We start from the raw sequence: 26,442 nt of genomic DNA, 5'->3' as shown, positions 1-26,442 counted from the left end.
TTTTTCTGAGAGAAAACTTGTTCCTGTCTGTCCTTTCACTTGTATAATCCATTTCATCTGTCAGGGGACGCGCGCTCCGTGTAGGACATTTCCCACACGATATAGTCTTGCAGCTGTCATCTTGACCTGGCTCATGGAAAGTCCCGTTTCTCACACATTAATCTGGAAGGAGCAGAACCATCATTTGCACTGACAGAGATTGGAGGAATGATGTTTAATAGGTTTCTTTTAATAGTCACATACGCTACAGAGGTGATCTCTATACCTTTACAATTGCCAAAGCTTTTTGCAATAACATGTCATGTCAGTCAAAAACAAATCAAAATTCTCAAAGCTTTCATTTGTTTCCATCCTCTTGACGTTTCTTATCTGGCTTCATGCAATTCATCCTCCCCTTGTAGATATTCTCAGCCTCTCATCCCACTCAAACCTCAAGAGAGGTGGGACCAATTAAAAAGGGCCAGGGGGTGTTTTCTTATATAGAAACAGACTTTATTCCCCTGTCAAAGGAGGGGCGAAGGTGTCCCACTTTGGTGTGACCATTCTGAAATCAGGACCTTCTCCTTTCAATCTGCCACTGTTTCTAGTCTAGACCTGTTTTCATCTTATTAATATCTAGATCTAGGTTAATTAGGATGGAGACTGTGTTACATCCAGAAATGGGACCAGCGCTGCAGCCACACTGGGGCTGAGAGAGACTAAATGGTGGGGGGAGATGGAAGGCCTCAGCTGATCGGAGACCACTGTGAAATTGATTGGTTTTTGTGTCACCCAGTGGAGAGGCGAATGTGGCAGGATGATGTTGTTTTGACCTATATTTTCTCCTCTGTGAGGGCTTTTTTCTGTTCAAAATGAGCTATTCTTTGCATTGTGCCTGATCTGATCCACACCCAGGAAATAAAAACTCAACCTAAAGGAACAGTTGTACATTTAGGGACACGTGCTTATTAACTTTCTTGCCGAGAGTTGAATGAGAAGGCCGATACCACTCTCATGTTTGAACGAATATGAACAACCAGCAGCCTGCTAGTGCTAAGACTGGAAATGGGGAAACAGCTAGCCTGGCTCTGTCTTAAAAAAACAAAACGCACGTACCAGCACCTCTAAAACTCCTTAACATTCTATCATCTTGTTTGTTTAATCTGTACAAAAACTGAAGTGTAAAAATGAGGCGCTGTGACATTGACAGGCTTTTTAGCACGTAACCCCTCATAAAAAACACTAAGTAATGCTTTTACACTAGGCTAAGCTAAGATAACCAGCTGCAAGCGGTAGCTTCATATTTGACAAACAGACAAAGTGGTATTGATCTTCTCATCTAATGGACAATACAGCAAATTAGCGTCTTGAACTGTCCCATTAAACATATCCATATCCATTGTGATCAGACGCATACAGCAGTAGTAAAAAGACAAACCAAAGCAAATTTTCCAGTCTGAAGTGAAAGAACTGTCACATCAGCAGTAGAAAATATATAGTTTAATAATAGATGCCAAGATACAGTATATTGTCAGAAATACTGTACTGCCAGGTGGGGGAACTGTGGCAGTGGCCTTGAAGAAAACTAGGACAGAGAGGAGGGAGGTTGGGGGGGGCATCCCTTGAACCGAAGGATAGAGATTTATAGAAAGGTGTGGGTCAGGGTTTCTCTTTCCACCATCAGCTAAATCAGGTGTGCAGTGGTCTTGTATTTTATCTCCGCTACCTATAGATTTCACATTTAATTTGCAGACCAGAAGCAGGCCGTAATCCTTCCCCTTTCAATGCGTGGCCCTCTTTGTTGTGCCTTTGTGATAAACCAGATTCCTCTGTCCTTTCAACAAGTCTACTATGAGTATAAGAGAAAACTGTCTCACTTCAAATGCATGACTCATGTCATTTTTGAGTCAGATGTCCCTGGAATCCCTATGGCAACGGGAGGTGATTTGGACAGCAGTGGTTGGTTCAGAAGTGCACGGAGGCTGCTCTCAGATACGGACTATCGAAGAGCCGGGCTGCAAGCAAATGGCTCTGTTCCAAGATGGTCACCTAGCAACCACCAGTTAATCATGAGGTGAACTTCCCCGCTGAACCCCCTGCACGCCCCCTTTCATAGGAAAACATGTCAAGGCTGCCTTATAACGCAAGAGTTATGCTGCTTTGTTATGGTATTTTGACACTGACTGTCTTCCATCTCAGGAAATAATTCTTTCAAGGAAAATTGTTTTTAGAAGACTAGTGTCCTGATTGTTTGAATAGTTTTGGAAGTATACTTGCTTACTCTGCATAGTGGCGGCGTCAACTTTAAACAGCAGCAGGTTTAAATGTTCGAATGTGATGTCTCATACCAAAGTGACCACAGAGGCAAAATATCAAATGTTGTGATTTCATCGCTCTTTAAACAACAGTATCGATATCACTCTCAAGTCTGTCCATCATTTAGCCTAGCTTAACATAAAGACTGGAAACAGCTCACCAGGCTCTGTCTAAAGGTGACCTAATCTGCCTGTCAGCACCTGTAAAGCTCACTAATTGACTCCTCATATCGTTTGTTCTCGTGCTCTCGTGAAAAAGCACATACGTGTATTTCCCAAAATGTTGAACCAGCAATAGAGCCAAGATTATCTAAATAAAAGAAGGGGGAAACAATGTAGTATTAATCAGTAATTCCCACATGTGGCTGCAGTAAAAGTTATATAGCTTTGTTTTATGAACAGATTTTAATTCTTAAATACCGGGGTGTTCTGAATATGAGATTCCTTCGTCACAGCCCCACTTTGGTGAGACTAAATGTGTTGCCAAGTTTTAAGGACAAAAGATGCAAAGATACATCTTTTTCTAATGAGAACCATACATCACATTGATAAAGGAGCGAGACACTATTTCAGGGTGAGTGACCAGTGGAGAAATTACAAATGGCAGTCCATTTGTTCAAAACTGGAGCACCTCTGATGAGGGAGCAGATGTCCTTGCTTTGAATCCTGCAGCCAAATCAAGAAAAAGAGAAGAAAAAAAAACAAACGTCATCTGCTGGGTCTCAGCTGGCAAAGGCACTTCAAAGTCCAGTTTGAAATATCTATTTTGACTCTTGACTTTGTTGTGAAAGGAGAATAATTATTGGCACAAGCTGCAGCCTATTTAGACTAATTGGAGTTAATTACAACATTTTTTAAAAACCATTTTGTATGAGACAACCCTTACAACAGCCAGTGTCCATACGCTACGGAAAAACAAGAACTATATTGGCACATTGGTATCAGAACCCATAATTAATCTAATTAATGAGGTCTATTTAAATTATGTACTTACGTAATGTATGAAATCAGTGGTTCTTTTAAACCACATGGCTCTGTACATTTCCAATGTCTGTTCCTGCTTCTTTTGTTTTGACTAGATATAAAACAGGGATGGAAACCCGTCACCTTGCATATATGAACGAAAGGTTGAGTTCTAATTTGGCGAATGCTAGTCATCACTATTTGGACGTAACATTATTTCCATGGGGTCTAACATTAGCTACCGAATTTTATTTGTAGATACAGTAATGTTACTGTTATTACCATTTTGCCAACGATTACAACACAAGTTGAGCTCCTCATCCAAAGTGGCAACTTAATGTTAACATTCAGTTTTTTTAATGTTGAGATAATATTAGCTAGGCTTAAACTGTCATAATCATAACAAAACTATACTATTTGCTTTTGGATTTGTTTTGGAATATCAGATCAGTTCATGAGACCACCAGACTCCGTTAGGGGATTTGCATTTTGTCACATTTTTCACCCCTGATGTGTTTGCATTCCTGTGTTAAGTTGCTCAGTAGCCTGGAAAAACTGTTTCAAAACAAGTGAGCTGGTTGTTCTTCAACATAGAATTTTAAGAAGCTTTTTAGACATTTGTTAGACTCTTCACTCAGCAAACACACTGAATCAAACATTGTACTATACCCTTTCTTGTTCTGACAGCTATCAGCTACATTCCAACAGGATGTGTAATGTGGTAGGTTGTACAGCTTCACTTCAGCTTTACTGCAAGGAGATATCAATGGGGTTTTTAAAATTGACTCCTCCCATTGTAGATAGTAATTTAAATTTGTCCCTGGACCCCTGCAGCAGGCTCAGCAGGAAGTTTTGAAACCCAATAAGCACCCACCCCTACAGCTGCTCTCACTACTGATCAGACCTACACATAAAGTACATACATATCATAAATACACCTACACTAGATGAATAGCACACACATTCTTAACTAAGCAGTTTTGGAGTGTACATCTGCAGTCTTCGGTGTGCTTAAAAGTGGTTGAGTGGAATTTAGAAGCAATATTTTTAAGATTTAAATAAAAAAAGTTTCATCATCCCCAAGATTCGCCTTGATTTAATCATTGTCATTATGTTCTAATGCAATCACAATCTTCCATAATGACCCAATATTGCTTCCAGTAATCCCACTGAGTCTACATTCTTGATGGGGTGTGTAAATGCACTTGACGACGGTGCTGCGATTGTGGAAGAAATTTTCTTCATGTGTCAGGCTGAGAGTAAAACAACTGTAATATATATATATATATATATATATATATATATATATATGTGTGTGGATCTAAGTCAAATATTATTATGCATTTTACATGGATATTATTTAACAGTTAAATACTTATGTCACGGTCTGATTTAGGTAACCAGGTAGGGCTCTTAAAGTCCAGTGCACGTGAGGCAAGGAGTCCTCCAACCTTGCAGATCCTAATGGATTACCTGCAGATAAAGCAGCTTAGAGAACACGTTCTGCAGGTTAAATAGGTGAGTTCAGACCACGGCCTCCTTGGTTATTGTTCTCCTTCAATGGGATTAGCTCAAACAGGCAACTGTTTATTTAGCAACATTGTGCAAAAACTCTACTCCTATCTATCTCCACAAAACCAGCACCTGGCAGATAATTTCCCCTGGCATGTGTGTATGGTCTGGCATATTGATTATGTCGTAACCAAGGGGATGATCCTCTTCTCTGTGCACAGTGTTCATGAAGAGAGGACTAGCTGAATGTAGCTGTATACGCAGCCTGTTGTAAGAGTCTGGCAGAAAGTGAATATTTGAAAACATACACACAAAATGTTACACAATACTCTTTCATGCAGCTTGCCGTATAATGTCCAATTGAATCCACGATGCAGCACAGAATGTAAAACTAATTTTTTCTACATTGGTAACAAGTTATGGCACAAAACCACAAGGCCTAATTAGAATATCTCTGCAGCTGGTCTAATCAGATTAATTCCATTGGGAATATGCAGGTCATTATACCAGCGTAATTGTCTTTTATTTTTAGTGAGGTAGATCTCTACGTTATACTAGGGTGCCTCACCAATACTTGTTGTCTTGCAGGCAAGACAGGAGGTGGGACCTTCCGTTTATAAGGGGCCACTGGCATGAATATCAACAAACAGGCTGCAAGGCTATTAAAACGAGGAAAACAAAAAGTCTTCACTATATCCCTTTCTCACGCCCGATGGTTCAGCTGGATGTTCTCCTAACCCACTTCTTGCTCAGTGGTTGACTGTGGTCTGCAAAAGTAGATGTTGGGTTGGTTTCATGCAGGGTTTCTTGGGAGGGGCAAACTGATGTATGGTAAACCTCCTAAGCTTACACTGTGCAACTGACTCGACTCTACAGGGACTGTTCGTTGACATCCCGTCCCTGTCACAGACTCAAAAATGCTGGCAGACAGAGAAAGGATAAAAGACTGTTGTTTGTATGACCTTCTTTTCACACTATGCTGGAAGGTCCTGTGCTCGGTATTTAATGTCAATGTGTGTGTTTTGTTTGTTTCGTGGCCACACTTCACACCACAAAGGTCTGTCCTCCAGTTGTGCATGTTACACTCTGGTCTTGAGAAAGCCTTGACTCATTGCTCTAGTCGTGAGAGCTCCAATAATAGAGATTAAATTGTCAAATGGACCAAATCTGTACAGAATACACAACTGTGGATGTGACAGTGTTGAAGTTAAACAAAGTTGTATCAGTATTCTACATTAAGATTGAAATTGCTAATAAGACATTATCTATGGTTCTTGCTCCCTGCGGCATCATGTCTTAAGTGGTTCACTGTCCCAGATCCAGAACAGCAGTTAGAGGACACTAAATTTTAAATTTGTAAAGTTATAGAGTTACAGAGTCCTCCATCTCTCCTTAAAACAAGACTAGACTTGATGTGGACTTTGGAACTTAATCTCTGATATGAAATCAAGATGGAATATTATTTCCAAACAAGAGACTCTTTGTTCCCAATATATTTAGCTCTATTCTGACATTTCTGATGAATGCGAGGATTAGTTTGCAGGCATGGGCCCACACAGAGGACTATCGGAGCCTCAGACAAGAAAACTACCAACCATTGTGCCCACACATCGCCGCTGCTTAGGGAAGGCCTGAATCTGCACATGAGAATACTCACTCTAACACATGCACAGTGATGAATCTCGCAATCTGTGCACCCACACAGATGGTTGCTTTTTTTTTTGTCATCCCTCTGTCTCTGGTGCATTCCAAGCATGCAGATGCTGCATTCATTAATTTGTTAGTCATTTGTTAATTCTGTCTGGAAAACCAGCCCATGTCTCTAAGTCCGCTACAAGTCAGACTACCAATCGGGATGAATCACCTCCCCCTCCCACCAAACTTGAGTTCTTGTTCATGACCCTTACTGTATGTTGGAAAGCAATCTGTCTCCACATCCATCCCATCTCCTGTCTATTTATATCAATGTTTGTTGACTGTTGTGATCATGTATTGTGTGAGGGAAAAACCTTTTGACAGCAGACCAGCTCTTCAGTTTCAGGCAGGGTTCTATAATAAAACACTGACCCAAATACCCAGGGTATAAAGAAAGCATTATCTTTACCAAGCTACAAATCATAACTTTGTCTGACATCAGATTTGCTACAATTCATAAACACAGCATCAGTTGTGTCCAGTTTTATATACAACCCTTTTTTTTTGCTCTGTGGTAGAATGGTAGCCAGTCGTCTGTACACTGTATCCATGACAACTGAGTACTCAGTGATCTGTATTCTGTACTTCACTTAATGTCAAATTTAGCCAAAGCCAGGCAACACTTTTTGTGAAATAAAGGTTAGTCTCTTAGATATTGTGATGTCATGAATTTGACATCAGCGCATTCAGAAACACACACATGCTCGCATCAGACAATGATGCTCTGAGACAAAGCCCTTATCCTTCATCCTTCCTTTCACACTGATTATGATTTAACAAAGGCAGTAACATGGTCTGTTTCTACATAAGTGGTTTTGGATGTACTTTGATATAATTTGGGGTACAAGTTGTTAATGGTGACTGATTGCATATCCAGTAAAAGGGGAGATTGTCTGGCAGGACATAAAGTGGCATCACATGCGTAATGTGTTGTTGTTCCACTACATCATACCAGAGCTGGATTTTATGTCAACACTAGGAACAGAACATGAATAAAGAGCATGAAAACATCAATCAGTGTGAAAGTTTTTTTGTGGCCTCAGACCACTCTACAACATTCTGCATCCATTTGCATCTTAAAGACCGGAGAAAAGCAGATGTGGAATGCAGAAAAAGGAGAGAAGCGCTTTCATGGTAATGGACACTTGTGCACCACCACTTACTCCACTCTTATTATCCCTCGAGATGCTGTAGCTAAGAAACCAAATTAGCAGCTCATCAGTGGCTTTGGTTAATGCCACTGAGCCCATTTTAGGGATGAAAGTGCTTTTTCTCTTCCTGTGTCTCTTTGTCTCTCATTCATATTAGAAGTGGTAATGGTTATGAATAATCAAGCTTTAGCACATTTTTCAAATGTAACCATCTTCTGTATGCAGGCTTTTGTGGAGGTGAGTTTTTTTTTGTTTGTTTTTGGAAGAATGACCTTTGAGGACTGGTCTGTCTACACTTAATTTTATTCATATGGCAAGTTATGTGTGAGTTCAGTATCACACATGCTTCTGAATATGTCGGTACACTAGTCTGTTCCAATTCCAGTAGCTGAAAATGTCACAGTGTGATAATAATGGGTCAACTGCAAATGAACCAGATCTCACTGAAAGTTGTGAGACTGAGGTTTCCAAAGCTCACATCATAAACTCGGAAACCTTGTGGTCCTCGGACAAAACTCTCTGTAAGAGTATGGCACGTAGTCTGTTATTCCCAGCAAAATATAACAATAGTCTCTTTGGAAAAAGAAATAAACATATAAACATGGACTCTAATTTAATAGACTCTAAACACGTGCCCTCATCACTAACCTAGAAATCTAACTGCCGGTGGCCGAATCAGTGTTTCTGACAGGGGACTGGACACACAGCTGATGTCTTTATCTCATGCCCTTTCATACTTTGACATGCACAGCGTGATCACCTCTTTGTAAGGCAGTATGTGTGCTGCTGTTCTTGACACTATATACATGAAATAATATAGACATTGAAAGAAAACCTCCAGTCACATGGAATTGGTCATCAGATACATGTTCACTACAGTCCGTAACATGTGACACATGTGAAGGAGTTATTTGTACTTGCGACTGCGTAGCCTAGTTTCATGGCCTGATCACCATTGTAGAGAGCCGGGGGCAGGGAGGTAATGTTTCGAGAAAAATTTTTTTAAATATTCTAGAAAAACTTTAAGTAATTTATAAAACAAGACAAGATTCAGTGCAGACATAGAGAAGTGGTGGGGCTTTCAGACAGTTAGGCAGAGGCACCACAACAAAGCCAAAGTTTAAGCATGTCACATCTTAGTAATTTATAATTGTCTGCAGTTCTTCTGCTAATTTCTTTATGCTTTTGGTCTTTGAAGTATCTCAAAATACTGGTTGGTGAAAGGAGCTTAGCTGTGACGGCTCTGCATACCCTACTTTAATAGAGTACGGAGGCATATCTGAAAACTAGTATTTTGTAAGACTTTTTTCTCGTAAATGTATGACTTTATAATCTCAGAGAATATTTGTGTTTTTTTTCTTGTAAATTTGTGATTTTTTTCTCTGAATATTATCCCCTCCCCTTGTTTCGTTATTTGTTTTTCCTACAGTGGCCCTAATACGCTGTTGTGTGCTGCACAGGATGTAATTTAAGCTGGGAGGTCGGATTCTCTTTTATAGAAATCATTTCATCACTGAACTGTCACACCAGCGGCTCTGTGAGTACTTAGGCATAGTGGTCCTTTGAACTAAATGCTAACCTCAGCATACTAACATGTTCACAATGACAGAGTTGACATACTGACGTATGTCAGCTGAGGCTGATGGGAATGTCATTAATCTTGCATTTATATTACATTATAAACCAAAGCATTGAACAACAACGAATGTCTGTACAAAATTTTGTGAATTCAATTAACCTAGGGATGCTGAGATTTTTCACTGGAAAAGTGAAACAACAGAAATGATCATCTGCTGGCACTAAAGTTATGGTCAGGGAATCACCAAGGTCAGTGGGATTAATCCTATGGTGACCATGAATGTCTGTAAACAATTTCATGGAAATCCATTTAGTAGTTGTTTAAATCTCTCAGTTTATTTCAGTCAGTGATTGTCAAATCCCTATTAACCGATATCTACATGCAAACGAATGTGTAGGCAAGGGACAAGATTTTGGTATCGGAAGCCTTTTGTAGTTTGTTTGTGGATGATAGCTTATGGATTCTGAAATTGCTATTGCTAATTGGACTGTAAACAATGACCAGCGCATGGGTTTTCCAGGGCTGAGTTCAGCCCCTACAAAACATAGCAAAATGTTTATTTAAACTGAAACGGTGGTGCCTTGAGCATCCGATTGTGTACACAACTGCACTGCAATTCACTTTTTAATATGGCTGTGTTTATACAGTCTATGGTTTATATACATGTTGCTAAATGGGTAACACCTCTGATACACCCACCAAAGGAGAGAAAACATACCTCTATGCTCATTGTGCACCATTGCAATTATTTTCATGATTATACAAGTTAGCAACTTTCAAAAAAAACAAAAAAATGTTCCAAATGTGTTATGTTATTATGTGTTTTTGTGAGACGTGTGCTCAGCTGGGGATGAATATAGTAATTGAATGAAACTGAAGTGACTAAGGCCACCACTTTCTCCTCCTCAAAGATGAAAACCTTATATCTAAAAAAATTAAATAAAATGAAGTGAAATGAAATAAAAGGACAGTTTCTATCAAGACAACAATGCATATTTGAATTGTACTATCAGCGTTTTACAGTCTGTTGCTTATTATGAGCACTGCACGTGTCAGTTTAAATGCCTAAAGAACTACATTACCCAGAGAGATCTGCTGCAGTATAAATAGTACCGAAAGGGGCGTTCCCTCAGTGACATGTGGAGGAGGTAAGAAGCGGATTGTTGCCGAGGACGCGTTCAGCTGTCAGAGATAACGCAACTCAGCCTGCTCTTACCTGGAGTTTCACTACCATGGACTTAACCGAGGATAGCGCTGTGGAAATGATCCTGCGCTGACCCACTTCCTCACGCGGTCCTTTCCCTCTCTGTCTTTGACGCCTTCTTTCATTTCTGTCAGGTAAAGTCCTTATCTGTCTGTAGCTTTTCCAGCTAGGGCATTGCTCATTGTAACACTGAGCTGAAAGCATCCCTGTCAAGGAAATAACCCACGCGCTCGTTTGTTGCTGTTGTTTTGCTGCAGCTCGCGCGATTAAAAAAACAAAACAAAAAAAGAATGAGGCGACCCAGTATTTATTGGAGCTAGCAGAGGTGTTAGTGTCACATTTGGCGTCTCAGAAAACGTGGGTAAGTGTGTCACAGGGCGTTCAAATTACTTTACATATTGTGGAACCAAATATAAACTTTACGTAGTGTAGGTGTCACAGATGAGTGGAGTGGGACATCTGAGTCTGGGTAGCCTGAATATGACCTTCAGCTTCATACGCACAAATCAATTTTATAGAAATAAACGTAGCTATATTTAATGAAAAATGTCGTATTTTGTGCTTTTCTCCTTTAAATGATATTGCTTGATTGTACAGGGCCGCATACTTTTGAGTCTGTGTCAAAGTCCAAACTAAAATGATCTTTGACAACAGAAAGAGGACAGACTACGTTGACCACGTAACCTATTTTGTCCCCCACAGGCTTCTCCTGGAAAGAGACTAAAGAGTGGAGGCCTAATTTTAATATTTGCATGTGTTGGTTTCCCTCAGGCATGGCACAGTGCACAGAGGAACATAATTTCATTTTCTTGGCAGGAATATTTTATTGTTTCAGAACTAATAATTCTGTGTCTAACTTGAATACTCAGTTAAGTTGAATACTCAGTTAAGTTAATTACTCATCCATGGTAGTATGTCTTTTTGTTTTAAATTAAAAGGGACATAACTCATGTTAACAAAATGCACGTGGACACATTTACACATACAGATTATCACTATAGCTCAGTTATTTATGTGTAATGTAAATAATGTTAATCTTATTAATAAGCTAATAATATTAATATTTTCAATTCTTTTCTAATCTCCACAATTACTATTTACGGTCTTACAGTAGGTGGTGCTCTTAGGATGGGCTTAAAAAATTCAGATGGTCTGGAACCCGCTGCAAACTCCAGCAGCAAAGTCAGTGCCATAAAAGTAATAATGGATCCTTGTAGGTGCTGTTTACAATTCCTTTTCAGCTAAATCAGCTACTGACATCGCGTGTGTGCACAAACATGACACTATAACAAGCAAATGTTTAGTATTTTACTTTATGAGTGATGTATACGATTGATGCATTATCTAAAAGATTATTTTTATCACTTAACTGACTAGTTGAGTGAAATATTTACTAATATTTCAAAGCTTGTGAGTTGATAGAGCTTTAAAGACATTTGTTGTCAATCTTTTGCAGGTGTAGTCAAACCTGAGGAACCATGTCGGACAAGATGTCCAGTTTCCTCCATATTGGGGACATTTGTTCCCTGTATGCAGAGGGCTCCACCTGTGGATTTATCAGCACTTTAGGGTAAGCCTGCTTGAATTTCTGTCGGTTTTCATGACCCTTTCACCACCCCCACCTCCCTGCTACCTCAAGCTGCAGGATTTCAGGTGAGCTTGTTGGATGGATGGAGTTTCATACAGTATTATCTCACTGTGCAGAATACACAACTATAACATAGTACAAGCTACAAAATAAACACAGTAACGCATGTTATGACCGACTTGGTTGCTGTTTTCAAGCCAAACAGATGGCTGTGCTGAGTTGATGGGGCAGTATAATGGCTGGACTCATTTTATATTGAATAGATTTAAAAGCCTGTTTGGTTGGTGGCAAGTACAAAGTGCCAACATGAACATTACCCATTGTTCCTTCACATTTTATGGTGAAGTGATCTGATTTCAGTGAAACAAAGGAAACGTGAGAGTTGAGTTTGGGTATCCTGAAACAGAGACAGACTTAAATGAATCGTTAAACTAGAGAAGGAAATGAAGGATTGCAGAATAACTATCTTTAAACACAAACTGAAGACCCACCTCCTCAATTTATCTGGACTGAACCCTCTTTAGACTCAAGCTGAAGTATTTATTTTGCCCACAGTAACAGGCGGAACCTATTTGCTCTGCTGTAATTTGTTTGCCTAATTAAACAACAGCTTTCTTAGCCCTGTTTTACGTATTTCGTAAGTACGAAAATCATGTTTCACACAGCTGGCATCTCCATATACTGTATAGAATACGGGGTTTCAAGTCCTTTTTAATATAGAAAGTTTCATAGGAGAACCAGAAGACGCTGGTGTTTTCAACTACAAAGCTGATGGTTCCCGCATATCTGTACCTCTTGCAGCATGGTCAGCTTATCAATGGGAAGACTGACTGCAGTCAAATGTCTATATTGCCTTAATCTGATGCTTTTGTTTTATCTATGAAAACAGAGAAGTTGAGAAGTGGTGGATCCTGCAGTAGTCATTGCTCTCCTTTTTATTTCCTTGATATTGTGCGCTCAGTTGGTACTCTGGCCTCAAATTATCATGCCTCTTCCTACCACATGCTGAGCACCATTTATTTAAGTACTTGACGGAGTCTTCCCCCCTCCCTAATTGTAGGCAACGAGTTAAAAGTGCATCTCATTATGTGCAAATTGAGCAAGTCTTGGCAGTCAGAAATAACAAAATGCTATGAGCACAGCATCGGAGCATCTAAGTGCAGCAATCTTCCTCCTCTTACCATGTCACTATTCTGTTTGCCACACACCACAGGCCGTGCCGGGCCCTCCTCCTTGCCAGCTCTCAGGAATCATGCTCTTTCACAGTTTTAGTGTCGTGCGTCACCCACCACGGCAACAAATGTGTGCACAGCTTTGAAGACTGCCACCATGACAGAGCTCGTTTGTCAAATTTCCCATCTCGTATTGTCATGCCTAGTAATCACCCCTCCGCTGTTGCTGTGAACTCTCCTGTTAATGAGAAGAGCTTAGAGGACGTAACTATAAATAGCATTATTGTATTAGGTGTTGCTTTTGCTGTCAGCATATTGAATGTGACCCCTGAGAGATGGCTGCAACCACCTGGACCACTGCTGCCTCAGAGTGGATGCCGTCCAACGACTTGATGCTGGGAGACTAGGATGTAAGGCTGTGTCCCAGAATGCAAGAGGAGATTTCTTCTTGACCTTGGATACAGATGGCCTCTTTGTTTTGGACCTTTGCCTAGCGGTGTGATGAAGGCTTTTCATTTCTAGATTCTCACACCATGTGCATTCTTCCTTCATCCTAACAGTGCTCCTGCAGTGCAGTGTGCACTGTGTGAGCTATAAAAAGATGTAACTGACTCGACCAGCTAGAGCATCCCACTGAAGTTTTGTATTTGTGCTATCCTACTATCTGATAATATTCCCAGGGGGTTCCCCAGAGTTCCTGGGTATGCTTGTAAGTGTTTTACCAACATATTTTGTATATTGTTTGAAGAAATTGCTAGACAAGGTGGAATTACGGTGCTAAAGTCAATTTTGATGAAGTTGCGCTGTTGTTAAATTCTTTAAGAAAGCCCCAGGTTCCCTTTTTGTTTACAGGTACAATAATCACTTGTGCCCCAGTTCAGAAATCTGTAACCTCATCCTCTCAGTTTGGGGTTGACGGCTCCATTCATTTTAAACTTCAGAACGTGATGTTTGCACAGCCTGTTTTTAGTGTGGTGGGTTGCACTCTTTCAGTGGTTAGTAGAGGTTTAGGTTGTTTAGATTGTTCAGACTCCCGTGTTGAACTCAGGTGTTGGAGAATATTGAACACAAGAGCCTTCCTGGGTTGCTTATGAATACAATGTAATAATAATGTATTATAATGTCTTTATCCTGCTATTCATGTGCTGTAAATGAGCTGGCACTTCGGATTCAATCAAGCAGTTTCTACTTTTTCATATAATACATATAACACGAAAAGCATGATAATTACTAATACTGTTAATGATGGATTCTGCTGCTGAGTTTTCTTATAATCACAGAATCACGGAAGTTATGTTTAGCTCTAACGTGAAAAATGGATTGCAAATGTATTTATTAATAAATACATTTGCAATCCATTTTTCTTTAAGTATTCCTCTCTTGTTTAAATCTGTGTTTACCAGCGTCTTCTCTGCCTTTGCTGCATGTTACAGCCAAAAGTAGATCATTGGAAAAATCTGACACCATTGACAGGACTGTGTATCATGTCAGCCATGCATGTGGGTCCTTGTACATGTGCACAAAACAAGCAAAATGGGGAGCCATGTGGAGTCACTCATAAAACACCTGCTCCATAGTGCTACTAATGGTCAAAAACTCCACAGGGTACCTTTTTATTAAATGTCTGGGTAAGCTGGGTCAGTCAGTGACCATTCAGAATACAAGAAACTGGGAACAGACTCATTTAAATGGAATGCAGCCATTAATTAATGTTATAAAATATACTGTACCTGTGATATTCCTGCTATGCTATGACATGTCAAAATGCTGTGAAAAGACTTACTGACTAGGGTGTATGCTTTCTGGGACATAGCTGTCATTCCAATCGTTTCTGTCAGTTAGTTCTTGCTAAATAGATTATTTTCTTAGATTTGGAGAACTAATTTTGGATACATGAGCTGCATGAATTAGCAAAACAATTCAGTTGTGTTAGCTAAGTTATCACTGTCATTAGCATGTTGCATTGTTCACACAACCTATACCCCAACCCATAGTTCATATATGGAAAATGAAAGCTTTTAGAAGGAGTATTGAGGTTTAAAGTCTATTTAAGTGTCTTTAGTGACTCATTATAATGATGTTCCCAGGCTTGTGGATGACCGCTGTGTGGTACAACCAGACACAGGCGACCTCAACAACCCACCCAAGAAATTCAGAGGTAAGGCCTCAAAATCCATTACAGTTTAAGTGTACTATAATAAACAGTATTTTTCTAATGTCACTCTGTTTTCAGCAGATTGGGTAAAAAGTTATTGTTTTTTTTTCTTTTACCTTGTATCTTTTTTGACTTGTTCTCTGGTGTTCTTTCAGACTTTAGTTTAAACCTTAGCTTTACATGTATTACAGTATTTTGAAAGCAAATGATTATACTTGTTATCCTTCCCCAGAATAATTTGAAGCCTATGTATAACCTTAAATTGCAACTACCTAGTTTTATTGGTAAATAAGCGTCCTGAAGAGCTTGACCAAACACTATCCCACTCATCATCCAGAATAGTCTCTCCAAAATCAGCCTCCCCAAGAGACCTGAAATGAGCTGTGCATTTGTAATGTGGAATAGACAGGGCCTTATAAAACTGGGTGATAAGTTTCCTGGTATCAAGATTTTGAATAGCCTTCTGCACACCCAAAAGAGAAAACCCATCCATTCATCCATTACTATAAACGCTTACACATGCAGGGTTGTAAGCGAGTTAGAGCCAATCCCAGCCGACATGGGCAAAAAGAAGGGTACATCCTGGACAGGTCGCCAGTTCATCACAGGGCTGACAAGAGAAACCCCCTTGGGGTACAACTTAATAGGAGAGGTGATAAAACGGTGTATTTGCAAATATCTGAAGTTATTCTGAGAAAGAATGTACTTCTCTCTGAGCTGATCAAAGAACATCACACCATCCATCACCATGTCGCCCACAGCCCTTATACCCGTTCCAGACCACAAGGAAAAGACGTGATCCAACAAATCAGGGGAAAACCAGGGTTTTTTAAGTGGACAGGTGTGAGAAGGAAGATGGAGCCGTCTTGGTTTTCTAGCTTCCTTGTCAGACTCCAGAGTGTTACGTAGGATAAAATTACCCTTTATTTTGCTACAAAACCATTTCTTAAAAACATGGAAAATGTTGCAGAGAAGAACAGGGGCCTCTGGGGCTGAGCTGCTGGTGAGTCATTGTCTAGCCTACAATGCTGTGTCAAATATACAACTAGCCTACTTAGACAAGTCTAGCTTGGTTAAACTGGAAAGCTGGAGGATCTTATGATAATTATTGACACATATGACACTATTAGAGGATAAGACAGGATTTTCCTAAATACAAACCCCTATTTTCACACCCCTCTTCACCTTTTGTTGTTCAACCTCATTACGACCCCCCAACATTTTTATTTATTTTTTTTATTAATCAAAAATTTTCACCTGCATGTTTTGCGGGAGCGTGCATTGGTAACCTTTATATACTACTCCTGTTGTTTATGGCTCCAAGGGGGGCCTCCACTATCTTCCAATTTTTTAGCTGTCCATCAATTATATTTCACCTCCATTTATTGTATTTCACCTATTTAACCAAGAATGATGGAGCTAGAGACTGATGTAATGAATTTCTTGGGACCACTGGGTAGTAGGATGAGGGTGGTTTGCTCTTAGGGTTTTCTGTATATACTGTAGGTTAGAAACTGTAGATTGCATGTGCTTCGTTTATTTATATATTTGATTAGCGTTTGGGCCCCCAACGTACAAGCTTCAGATAGCTTAAAAAAGGGTGTCCCTTTTCACGAATTTTTCTGATTGTACTTGTATTTTAATGTTTTGTGAAAATACTAAACTGGACTGAACTAAACTGAACTGAGCATCATGCAGCGACAAAGACTAAAACTAACACTAAAACAAATAAAAACCAAACTAAAACTAAGCATTTTCTAAAAATAAAAACTAAACTAAACTAGCAAACCCACATTAAAAACTAAACTGAAATTGAAAACAAAAAGTCAAAACAAAATAAAAATAAAAACTAATGAAAAGTCCAAAACTATAATAACCTTGGGCACAATGCCAGGCAGAGTTAAGCATCACTCCATTACAGCAACCTGCTGTATATCTTAATAAAGGGGACCTATATTGCTTTTTCATATTTTCTGGCATTTCTATAATGTTACAATGTCAAATCTTCATGTTAAACATGACCAAAGCTTCAAATAATGAGGTCAAAGTATTATTTTAAAATCCATGTGAGCCAAAGCGTCCTCTTCTGAATGCTCTGTTTTAAACTCTTTTCGGTATGTTTTCATTGTTGTCATTCCAAGCCGGATTGCCATATATGGTCATTTGCTCTAGGCAGAGAATGCTGGTCACGCCAACAAATGAACGTGCAGCCCTATCCCCACGGCAACCTGGTATACACATAAGACAATGGCCAATCAGAAGACAGTGGGCTAAGGAGGGGCGTGTCTCAAAGAGACAGGAGCATGTACAGCTTGTTTCAGAGAGAGGCTGAAATGAGGGCCTGCATGAAGAGCCAGTATCAGATAGAAAATTATTATTTTTTAAACTTTTAATCATGCTGCCATAGAGGAGTCACAGAACTACAATACAGGGCTGGAAATGCAGTATAATAGGTCTCCTGTAACATTTAATAATCAGCCTCTAACCTGACAGCAGAAACATCTGCACAGATTAGCAAGCAGCTAAAAATACATTTTTTTTTTTTTGTGATTAACAGACCAAATGGAATTTATTGTTGATTTGTATCAGTTTATCTTACTATTTAATCTATTGTACCCCCGTGCTATGGATCTATTACATTGTATTTGGACTGATTAGAATCTAAATGATGAGCTTTATGGCTCTTGGTGACCTGCTAATATGATAGCTGGTTATGGAAAAAAAGTTTTTTTGCTCACTTGGTTTATATCTGGAAGTGATTTGTAATGTGGCATTATTGATTGGTCTGTTCAGACAGTATGTCAGGGTGTGCCCTGTTCATATGATTTTGCGACTCCAGTGAGTTTGCACTGCTTAAGCCCTTTTCTAGCACCTTATTTCAGCAGGGGCATTATGGCGGTTCATCAGAAGTGGGATTATTACACATGGATTTTTTTCTAGAACTGAGACAACACTAACATGGTGGCTAGACTAAAAGACAACCTTGATGCTTGAACAGCACAGTGTGCCCTGCTTGATAAATCCATGACCACTAAAGGTGTAAACAACATTACACAACACAATAACAATCTTAGAGTATATTCATCCTGTGAAGAAAGAAGCATTTCTTTGTTCAGTCATATTGATGATCTACAGTACTTAGCAGAATTTTCTCTCCAAGATAACCATGTAGCCTATTTTTACTAAGCCAACAAATTCAAAAATTCTAATTCAAAAATTAAGATGAAAATGAAAATACTGTAACGCTGTGGAGCAGTGTGGGGTAGACGAAACAAACAAAATCTGTCTTTACCTTTTAAAGAAATTGAGTCACCATTGCACAAGCTAAGGAAAAGGTATGTCATATTAGATTTCATGCAAGAGTGTAATTTTTGTATCTACTCTATGGAAAGTAGATGCTCATGCCACTAAAATTATAGTCTGAATGAACTGAGAAAAGTGGATTGTTCTTAATGGGATACTGTGTGTTTAATGCACACACAGTAAATCATGACATCCCAGGACTCAACGTTAAACTTTTTTGCAACTGGCCCCATCGGGCCATTGGGTTTGAAACTTACTGGCCCGAAGACAATTTTTACTGGCCCTCCTTCCTAAAGTTATTTATCAGTGTTACAACAAAACCAACGACTTATAAGTTATGTTATACTGTTAACATGCATTGGTTTTTAAATACATCCTGGATATGAAAAAAACTAAACTAAAATGTAATCACAGTTAAAATTATAAAAAATAAAAAGGTTAACAAAACAATTTACTTTTAAAACTAAACATACTAACAGACTCAAACATGACATGCTCTCGCTCCTGCTGACAGCCATTTAATAAAAAATTGTACACAGAGCAGCGGATACAAGTCTCCTCCATCCTGATTGACAGGTCGCCATGGTAGTGACATGTCAATCACAAGGTAGTCCCGCCCTAAAGCATACGCTGCATTGTCGTCTATTTCCCCTAAATGGGACCATAATATACTAAATGAACATCATGCTGTGTTGAAGAAGACTAATAAATCAGCTGAGAAGTAGCAACATTTCACCATTATTTCTGATGCAGCCGGACTTCTTTTTGCAACCAGCGGACTCGCCCCCTGCTGGCTTTTAGAGAGAATGCAATTCTGTCTGCAAGATGTGAAGATTCTCAGTCATCCAGGTCATAGTTATCCAACGAAAGTTGCCCTTGACTTTAACTTTCATTGGATTCCATCTGCATGGTTTCACTTTCAACCCAGAGGTTGCCCCATGATTGAGATTAGAGAAATAACATTTGACAACCACTCGTCACGTAGCTACAACTCTGGATTGGACAACGGTGTGCGCCATGAGCTGCAAAACAACTGCAGGATGTTGAGTTTTCTAATTTATTTATTTTTAATACTAATGATTTTTCTAGTACAACTGTCCCGACGTTACGTTTTACTGGCCTCGGGCCATTGGGCCACCGTTATTGTCGAGCCCTGCATCCTGATCTGTACCAGTGAGAAAGGGGCGTGCTAGCTGTAATTCAATTCATGATTGAAGTGTGCAGATTTGTTGTTCTCTATCTGATAGAATGTTTATGCTGAAATTAGGATATGGTTTAAATATAAGTATTAGTTGCCTCATATTGCTTTGGAAAAGCTTTTACCAGTTCATTGAAGAAAGATTGTATTGCACAGATCAGCATGTAATCGACCCAAGAGAGTCCCTCTTCCTCTAAGTCAGTATCTTTTTAGGGTTGCTAATAATTGACCATTCTCTGCCATGATTGATGTACTAAAGTTACAAGTGCAAGCTATTACTCACTGTGTTATCTGCTGCTAGCTGTGCTGGCCCTGGGCATTCAGAGTCCTGTGTGTTATTTTTTTGTACCAGGAAGAGTTCTATTGGGTGAAGAGCAGATAAGTAATAGTGTTTTATGGATTTAAACAAGACATTGCCTTTCCATTTGGGAATGCAAAAAACATCTTCGCCTGTCCCTTATCTAACTGAGCTATTCAAATCATATTCAAAGCTCTGGTTTAACACCATAAAACAGCAGTAAACAGTAATCCTGCCTAAACTAAATGTGCTCCTGGCACCATTAAGACATCCCATTACCATGTAATGTAGACTTTGTCACATATGTAACACCAAATAATTAGAAATCCATGGTGCCATGTGTTTCAATTTTTGTTTAGCAAAGTTAAGTATGTATTGTGGTACATTTAGAAATGTGCAGAAATTACAAATCGTTATGCCTGTATTAAATAGATTCATAGGTATTGGTATAAATTAACCCTACTGAAGGTTGCAGTCTCACTATTAGGGCAAGTGTTAAACAGAAGCAAAGTGTACCACAGTCCAGGACTAAATCCTAACATACCTGTTGAGTGTTAATAGCACACTAAAGCTATTTAAGTCTGTATCGCAGGTAGCTGTAACAAAGCATGTTAAACCCTAACTTCTTTCTCTCTGATCTGAGGGGCTGATGTTTTTGTGTGCATGTGTGCTGATTGCATTGTTAGTTTCCATTTTATCTATGCACACAGATCTTTGAGAGATCAAGTAGGACTGCATGAAAGGGACCTTTGCACACATTTGTATGCTCAAAATCATCACTTTGTGTGCAATACTATAACTCTGGCATTGTATTAGAGTCAGCCCGATATGGGATTTTTAAGTCCGATACCAATTTTGATATTTGAGATTTTTAAAATCGGATAGCCGATATATCGGCCAATATTGTTTTTTCCCCCTTATTTTAAGAAACGCCTGACATAAACAAAGATTATCCCTAAAATTTTGTTATGTTGAGACAATACCAAGATACCATGACATAATGCAGTATAAAAAGAAACTTTGAACAAAAGTACAACAAAAAATATTAAGGTTTTGATAAATTAGAGTCAAATAAAACTACAGAAAAAAATAAAAAAATATCTGATTTGTTATAAATTATAGAGTACTACTACTAATGGACATTAAAGTAGATGGTGTATTGTGGGGTCAGCAAAACAGAAACTGTAAAAAAATACCCATATACTACTACTGCTACTACTACTAATAATAATAATACCATATATCATCTTTAATGTCATTGCTATAATAATAATAATGATAAACAGGGCTCTCCTACATAGGCAAATAATTATATATATATATATTTTTTGTCATGCAATAGTTATTACCTTACATTTAATCTGCTACAATGACTACTTTCTAAAACATGCTTTCTATGATACAGTGACACAGAGAAAACACTTGTTTAATTAATCTAATACTAAATGACTGTCTACAGGGAGGACCTGCAACTTTGAGATTTCACACTAACGTTTCACATTCAAAAGAAGAGGTAACTTTCTTCTTGTACAGCTCACGTTTATTCACAACGCTCTGGTTTAATCCTTTCTGACAAGCAGCTCGCAGATTTAGAATACGTCAAACACTCTAGTTTAATCGCTCAGTAAGGTTAGCGCTCCACCACTGATAAACACGGCATTGGTTTTGTGACTAATTTAGCAATGGGCAGCAATAGCTGCTTTAAGTTATGTTAAATAATATTTAGAAGTAAAGAACTATGGAGAATAAATCTACAATCACGTCTGTCAGCGTAACGTCCACCACTCACCTACTGTAACATTAAACATCCTGCTGTGAGAGTCACAGCAGGATGTTTAATGTGCAGTGAAAAACGAGAGGGTTAGCAAGTCTGGTATGAATGTTTTCAGGAGAGTGAGAAGTGATAAGGGCTGATTTTATTATTATTTAAGTCATGACAGATGCCATGCCATCTAGGGTGTACATTTCTAGTTGTACTATGTGATCTTGTTTGTGTGTCAGACTGCGTATGTACTGTACTGTACTTTGTGAGCATTGCAGGAGTGTTTTTCAATGCTGCACTGTGATATTGATATTGTACTGGGGTGGCAACAGAAACCTCACTGATAGACCTCTCAAAACCTGGACAAATTGAACCAAACCACTGTCAAGGCTAGATTGAACTAGAGGCAAGTAATAAAATGTTTATTTCAATTTCAATTTATTAGTGGATAGCCCCTTGAGATGCAGCATCTCGTTTTCAAGAGGGTCCAAAGACACACATACATAATACAACAGAGAAAAAAAACATAACATACCTAAGACAGGAAATACAAAAACACAGAAGAAATACTCAAAATAATTGAGTTACTTTAGCCCCTTTCCCACAGCACGGTACCAGCTCAACTTGCCTCTACTCTACTCTCCTTTTTGTGGTTTTCCATTGTGGATTTCGTATCATCAAGGTTTCAAGCAAGGTGAGGCAATACTAAAATGTGATGTGAAAACACAGCTGCGAAAAAATGAGATGGATCTCCAGGAACAAGGGAGATTGTTTCAATCGCAAGTAGCCTTATACTGAAAAGCTTTACGTCCAGCAGCTGAGAAGATTCTTGGTACAGTAAAGACAAGATATTGCATATCTCTAAGTGGATATATAGAACTACAAGGAATCAAGAGTTCTTTCAGGTATGGTGGACAGTCAAAATAGGCACATTTGAAAATAAATTGAAACCAATGGAAGTCTGTTCTTGAATTAAGCTGAAGCCAATTTAGTGATTAATACATTAGACAATGATGAGTTTTTAAAGGACACCTCAGAACAAATCTACACAGAGAGTTAAAGACCACATGAAGTGGCTTTGCTTAAAAAGATTGATAAGATGAGAGCTAATCCAAGGTAAGTGCTTCCCTTAACTCTAACGGTTCTAAACGGAAAATGTTTATCGTTTACATTGGTGAGTTCAGAGTGAAAAAAGTTCCATACATCTTCAACAAAAGGAATTAGCTGGAACCTGTCCCAATTAATAGAGTTTAAATCCTGTATAAAATAATCAGCATTACTATTTTGACATATCTAATATATTGAATTGATTTTCCAATCAATTATGTGTAAATTATGTGATGCAAGCCTTAAATTAGGTGTTTGAATCATATAGTAAATGTGCATAAGAAAATTATATATTATAAAAATTATTAAGGTATATCTGATATATCGATTATTAAAATGAATGTGCTTCCTTGGATCAACTTTGTGAGTTCAGTGTTGTGTTTGTCACCTCCATCTCATTTCTGGGACATAATTACTAAATTAGTTTGGAATGGCAAGCACCCTGGTCTGAAATTATTCACAGTGCAACAAGATGGATCTGCTGGAAGACTTCTAATTCCCAACTTTACTTTTTACCATAGGGCCTTCACACTGTGAATATTTTTGTTTACAGAACTTACTGTCTCCACAGATTAATCCAAATACATGATGCTATTAGATTTCAGTGTGACGTAGGTGACAGATTTAGGTCAGTTAAAGATGACCTTGTAGGGAGAAACAGATAGACAATATGGGTTAGCACAGGGACAATATTGTGGACCATGAAGTATCTGTCAGACTCTATAAACAAAGCTGTCATCAGACATTTCTTCAGCACACCTGACACCTGGCTCACTTTATTTTCATAACAGTCTGAACCAAGCATCCATATATGACAACTTGGGAGTGAGAACAGGTTGGATAAAAACCTATACTCTTTTGAAGACTTCTCTATCCATTTTAATTTACAGGCTTCAACTTTTTATTCCTACCTACTGGCCCTTTGGCAGGCTTGAAGAGCTGCTCAAAGTATTGTATGAGACTCAGGGAACAAATTATCTCCAAATGGGTGAATTCTAGAGAAAACACATCTCCCATTACCAGTAAACTCATTATGGTGGTCTGATATCAATGACCTCATCCCAGGTTTTGATTGGGCTGGTGTTTCGGTAAAGCAGTTATCCAGAAATCTTAATCATCAACAAATTAATTTTAATTTCATTTTCAGGATGCATATGACTCCACGTAAACGTCACATTATGAAGCTGACTCAAATTGTACACTATGCCATATAGGTACCGGTTGGGTCCTTTTATCATATGATTTGGGAATGCCTTAATTTCTTGAAAGTGGTGAAGGAAAATCTCCTCACCATATTACACATTCCGGTCCTCCAGTGTTTTATATGACTTATCTCAGCCTTATTTACAAAAAGCCAAAGCGGTAGTTTTGGCCTGTCTGACGGCGAAGAAGATGGTCACAACTCGGTGGAAGCCTCCACATACTCTAACTCGGCAGCCATGTGTGCTTACTTTTGGTTTATCTTTATAATTGTCCACAGCACGCATCCATGGGGTAAAAGAGGAAACTATAAGACTTTGGGCCCAGTGGAGGATCTTAAAGAGGTGGTATTATGCTCATTTTCAGTTTCAAAATCCTATTTAGGGGTTGTACCAGAACAGGTTTACATAGTTTAATTTTCAAAAAACACCATATTGTGTGTCATACTGCACATTGCTGCAGCTCCTCTTTTCACCCTGTGTTGAAGGCTTCGTTTTAGCTATGGAGTGATACATCTTGTCTCTAAATGATCTTTGTTGGGAGTTGCACATGCACAGTTCCTAGTTAAGGACTAATAGCCAAAGGCCGGTAATAGCCAATCAGAAGCAGAGAAAGGTGGGTCGGCGAAAAGACTGTAAACAGCTTCCATTCAGCTGTAGGCTACATGTTGCCGACCAGGTTGGCAATATGGACTGGAGCAAGAGTTTCAGAGTGGTGAGTTATTAATCTGTAACAAAAGTATCTTTCATCCATAAAGTTTTAACTGAGCTCTGTCTCTACATAACAGTAACAACTTCATGTCCATTGACTGCCTGGAGGGTAGCTAGTGTTTGGAAGGGAGAGGAGGTGTGTGCTGCAGCTCACTGTTTTGCCACCGGCGTTTCTGAGGGCGTGTCGGACTAGTCGCTCAGCGAGCGTTATGACAAGTATTTTCATTGTGACGTCACAAGAAAGGGAAGTAAAGGCTGGACTACAAACGAGCTGTTTTCAGGCAGTTCAGAGCAGAGTTTTCTGTGGAAGATGGGAACTCCCTTTGGGCTGGACTTTGGGCTTTTTCACTTTGCAAACTTATTACATTCACAAAAAAGATATATAACTCAATAAAGGAGAGGGGAAAAAGCCAAAAACCATAATACCACCTCTTTAAAGGCCACTTAAAGAAGTGGTTTGTTTTTGTATTACTTTCCTTTACCGTTGTATAGCTGACTGTATTACTTTGGTTCAAATGATTATAAAATTTGACATTATTCAACAAACGGCCAAAAAATTTTTATTCACAACAAGCATGTTTTTATGTGGACATAAACTACAAAGAAATAACATTGCATGCAAGGAAGTTTACCATGGCAAATTTAATAAAGATAAAATAAATAAAAAAATAAATAGTATAGTGTGATGCTTTGCTTAATAAGAGAAGTCACTGTTACAGTGGAGGAGCAGGGGGTGGGTGGTCTTACATGTGTAAAACAACACACATGCCCTCTCGTGAGCTTGAAAGGTTCATGCATAACGATTAAAATGGAGGCAGTTTGCAAACTACAGTCTGTCAAGACTTCTGTCAGTAGTTAATTTCAACCTGTACAGTTCACATACTACAGTATGTGAGTAAACCTTTTCCCAGTGGACAATTTGACTGTCAAACACAGGTGTAACTAATACCAATAATGACGACTTCATCCCATTTAGGTGTTACAGGGCCCTGCCATTGTTCATGTGGAGTCTGGTGTTGTTTACTGACATGGTGCCATCATTAATGTTATCAGATTCACCTGTGCTTTTCCTGTTAGGAGTCATAATGACACCTGATACCCAATTTGAGTGTCTTCAAAAGGTTAAGCCATCATTACAATTAGGTGTGCGGCAAGAGCCAAAGCCAAAAGTTTCAGGGCAGGTCTCGAGTGCTTGATTCAGAAACCCTGGCTGTGTCCTTATCCCATATATAATAAGCCTGTCATCACTGACATGTGTAGAGTCACACAGCTGATGTTTTTTGAATCTATGAAATGTGATACAATATATTGTGGGACTGTAAACAGCAAGGATTATACATACTATGGACACTACTTTTTTACTCCATGGTGGAAATTTGTTGAGTCCACATACTTTATTCTTGTTTTCGCCATAAACCTAATTGCTCATCCCTGGCAGGCAGATGTTCTCCCAGTGCCCCATTTTCTCATTTTGGTCCTTGGCCTCCTCTCTTCCACCCCATGCCCCATGATGGCTAATCCCTGTAGACTCCTGATTTGACTGTATTTCTG

At 38.9% G+C, this 26,442-nt stretch overlaps 1 protein-coding gene across 1 annotated transcript in view; it reads left to right on the top strand.

The window, feature by feature from the left end:
- Positions 1–10,398: 10,398 nt before the first annotated feature.
- Positions 10,399–26,442, top strand: part of itpr1b (inositol 1,4,5-trisphosphate receptor, type 1b) — an 82,626-nt gene continuing 66,582 nt past the window's right edge. The window contains exons 1-3 of the mRNA XM_046075708.1: positions 10,399–10,532; positions 11,855–11,968; positions 15,246–15,316. Of these exons, the coding sequence (XP_045931664.1) occupies positions 11,877–11,968; positions 15,246–15,316 (163 nt within the window). The 5' untranslated portion in view covers positions 10,399–10,532; positions 11,855–11,876. The remainder of the gene's footprint in view (positions 10,533–11,854; positions 11,969–15,245; positions 15,317–26,442) is intronic.

This window comes from Micropterus dolomieu, linkage group LG18, assembly GCF_021292245.1.
Source record: "Micropterus dolomieu isolate WLL.071019.BEF.003 ecotype Adirondacks linkage group LG18, ASM2129224v1, whole genome shotgun sequence".
NCBI classification, from domain to species: Eukaryota; Metazoa; Chordata; class Actinopteri; order Centrarchiformes; family Centrarchidae; genus Micropterus; species Micropterus dolomieu.
Note: the sequence above shows the minus strand (reverse complement) of the source record. Positions and strands in the feature narration are given on the sequence as shown.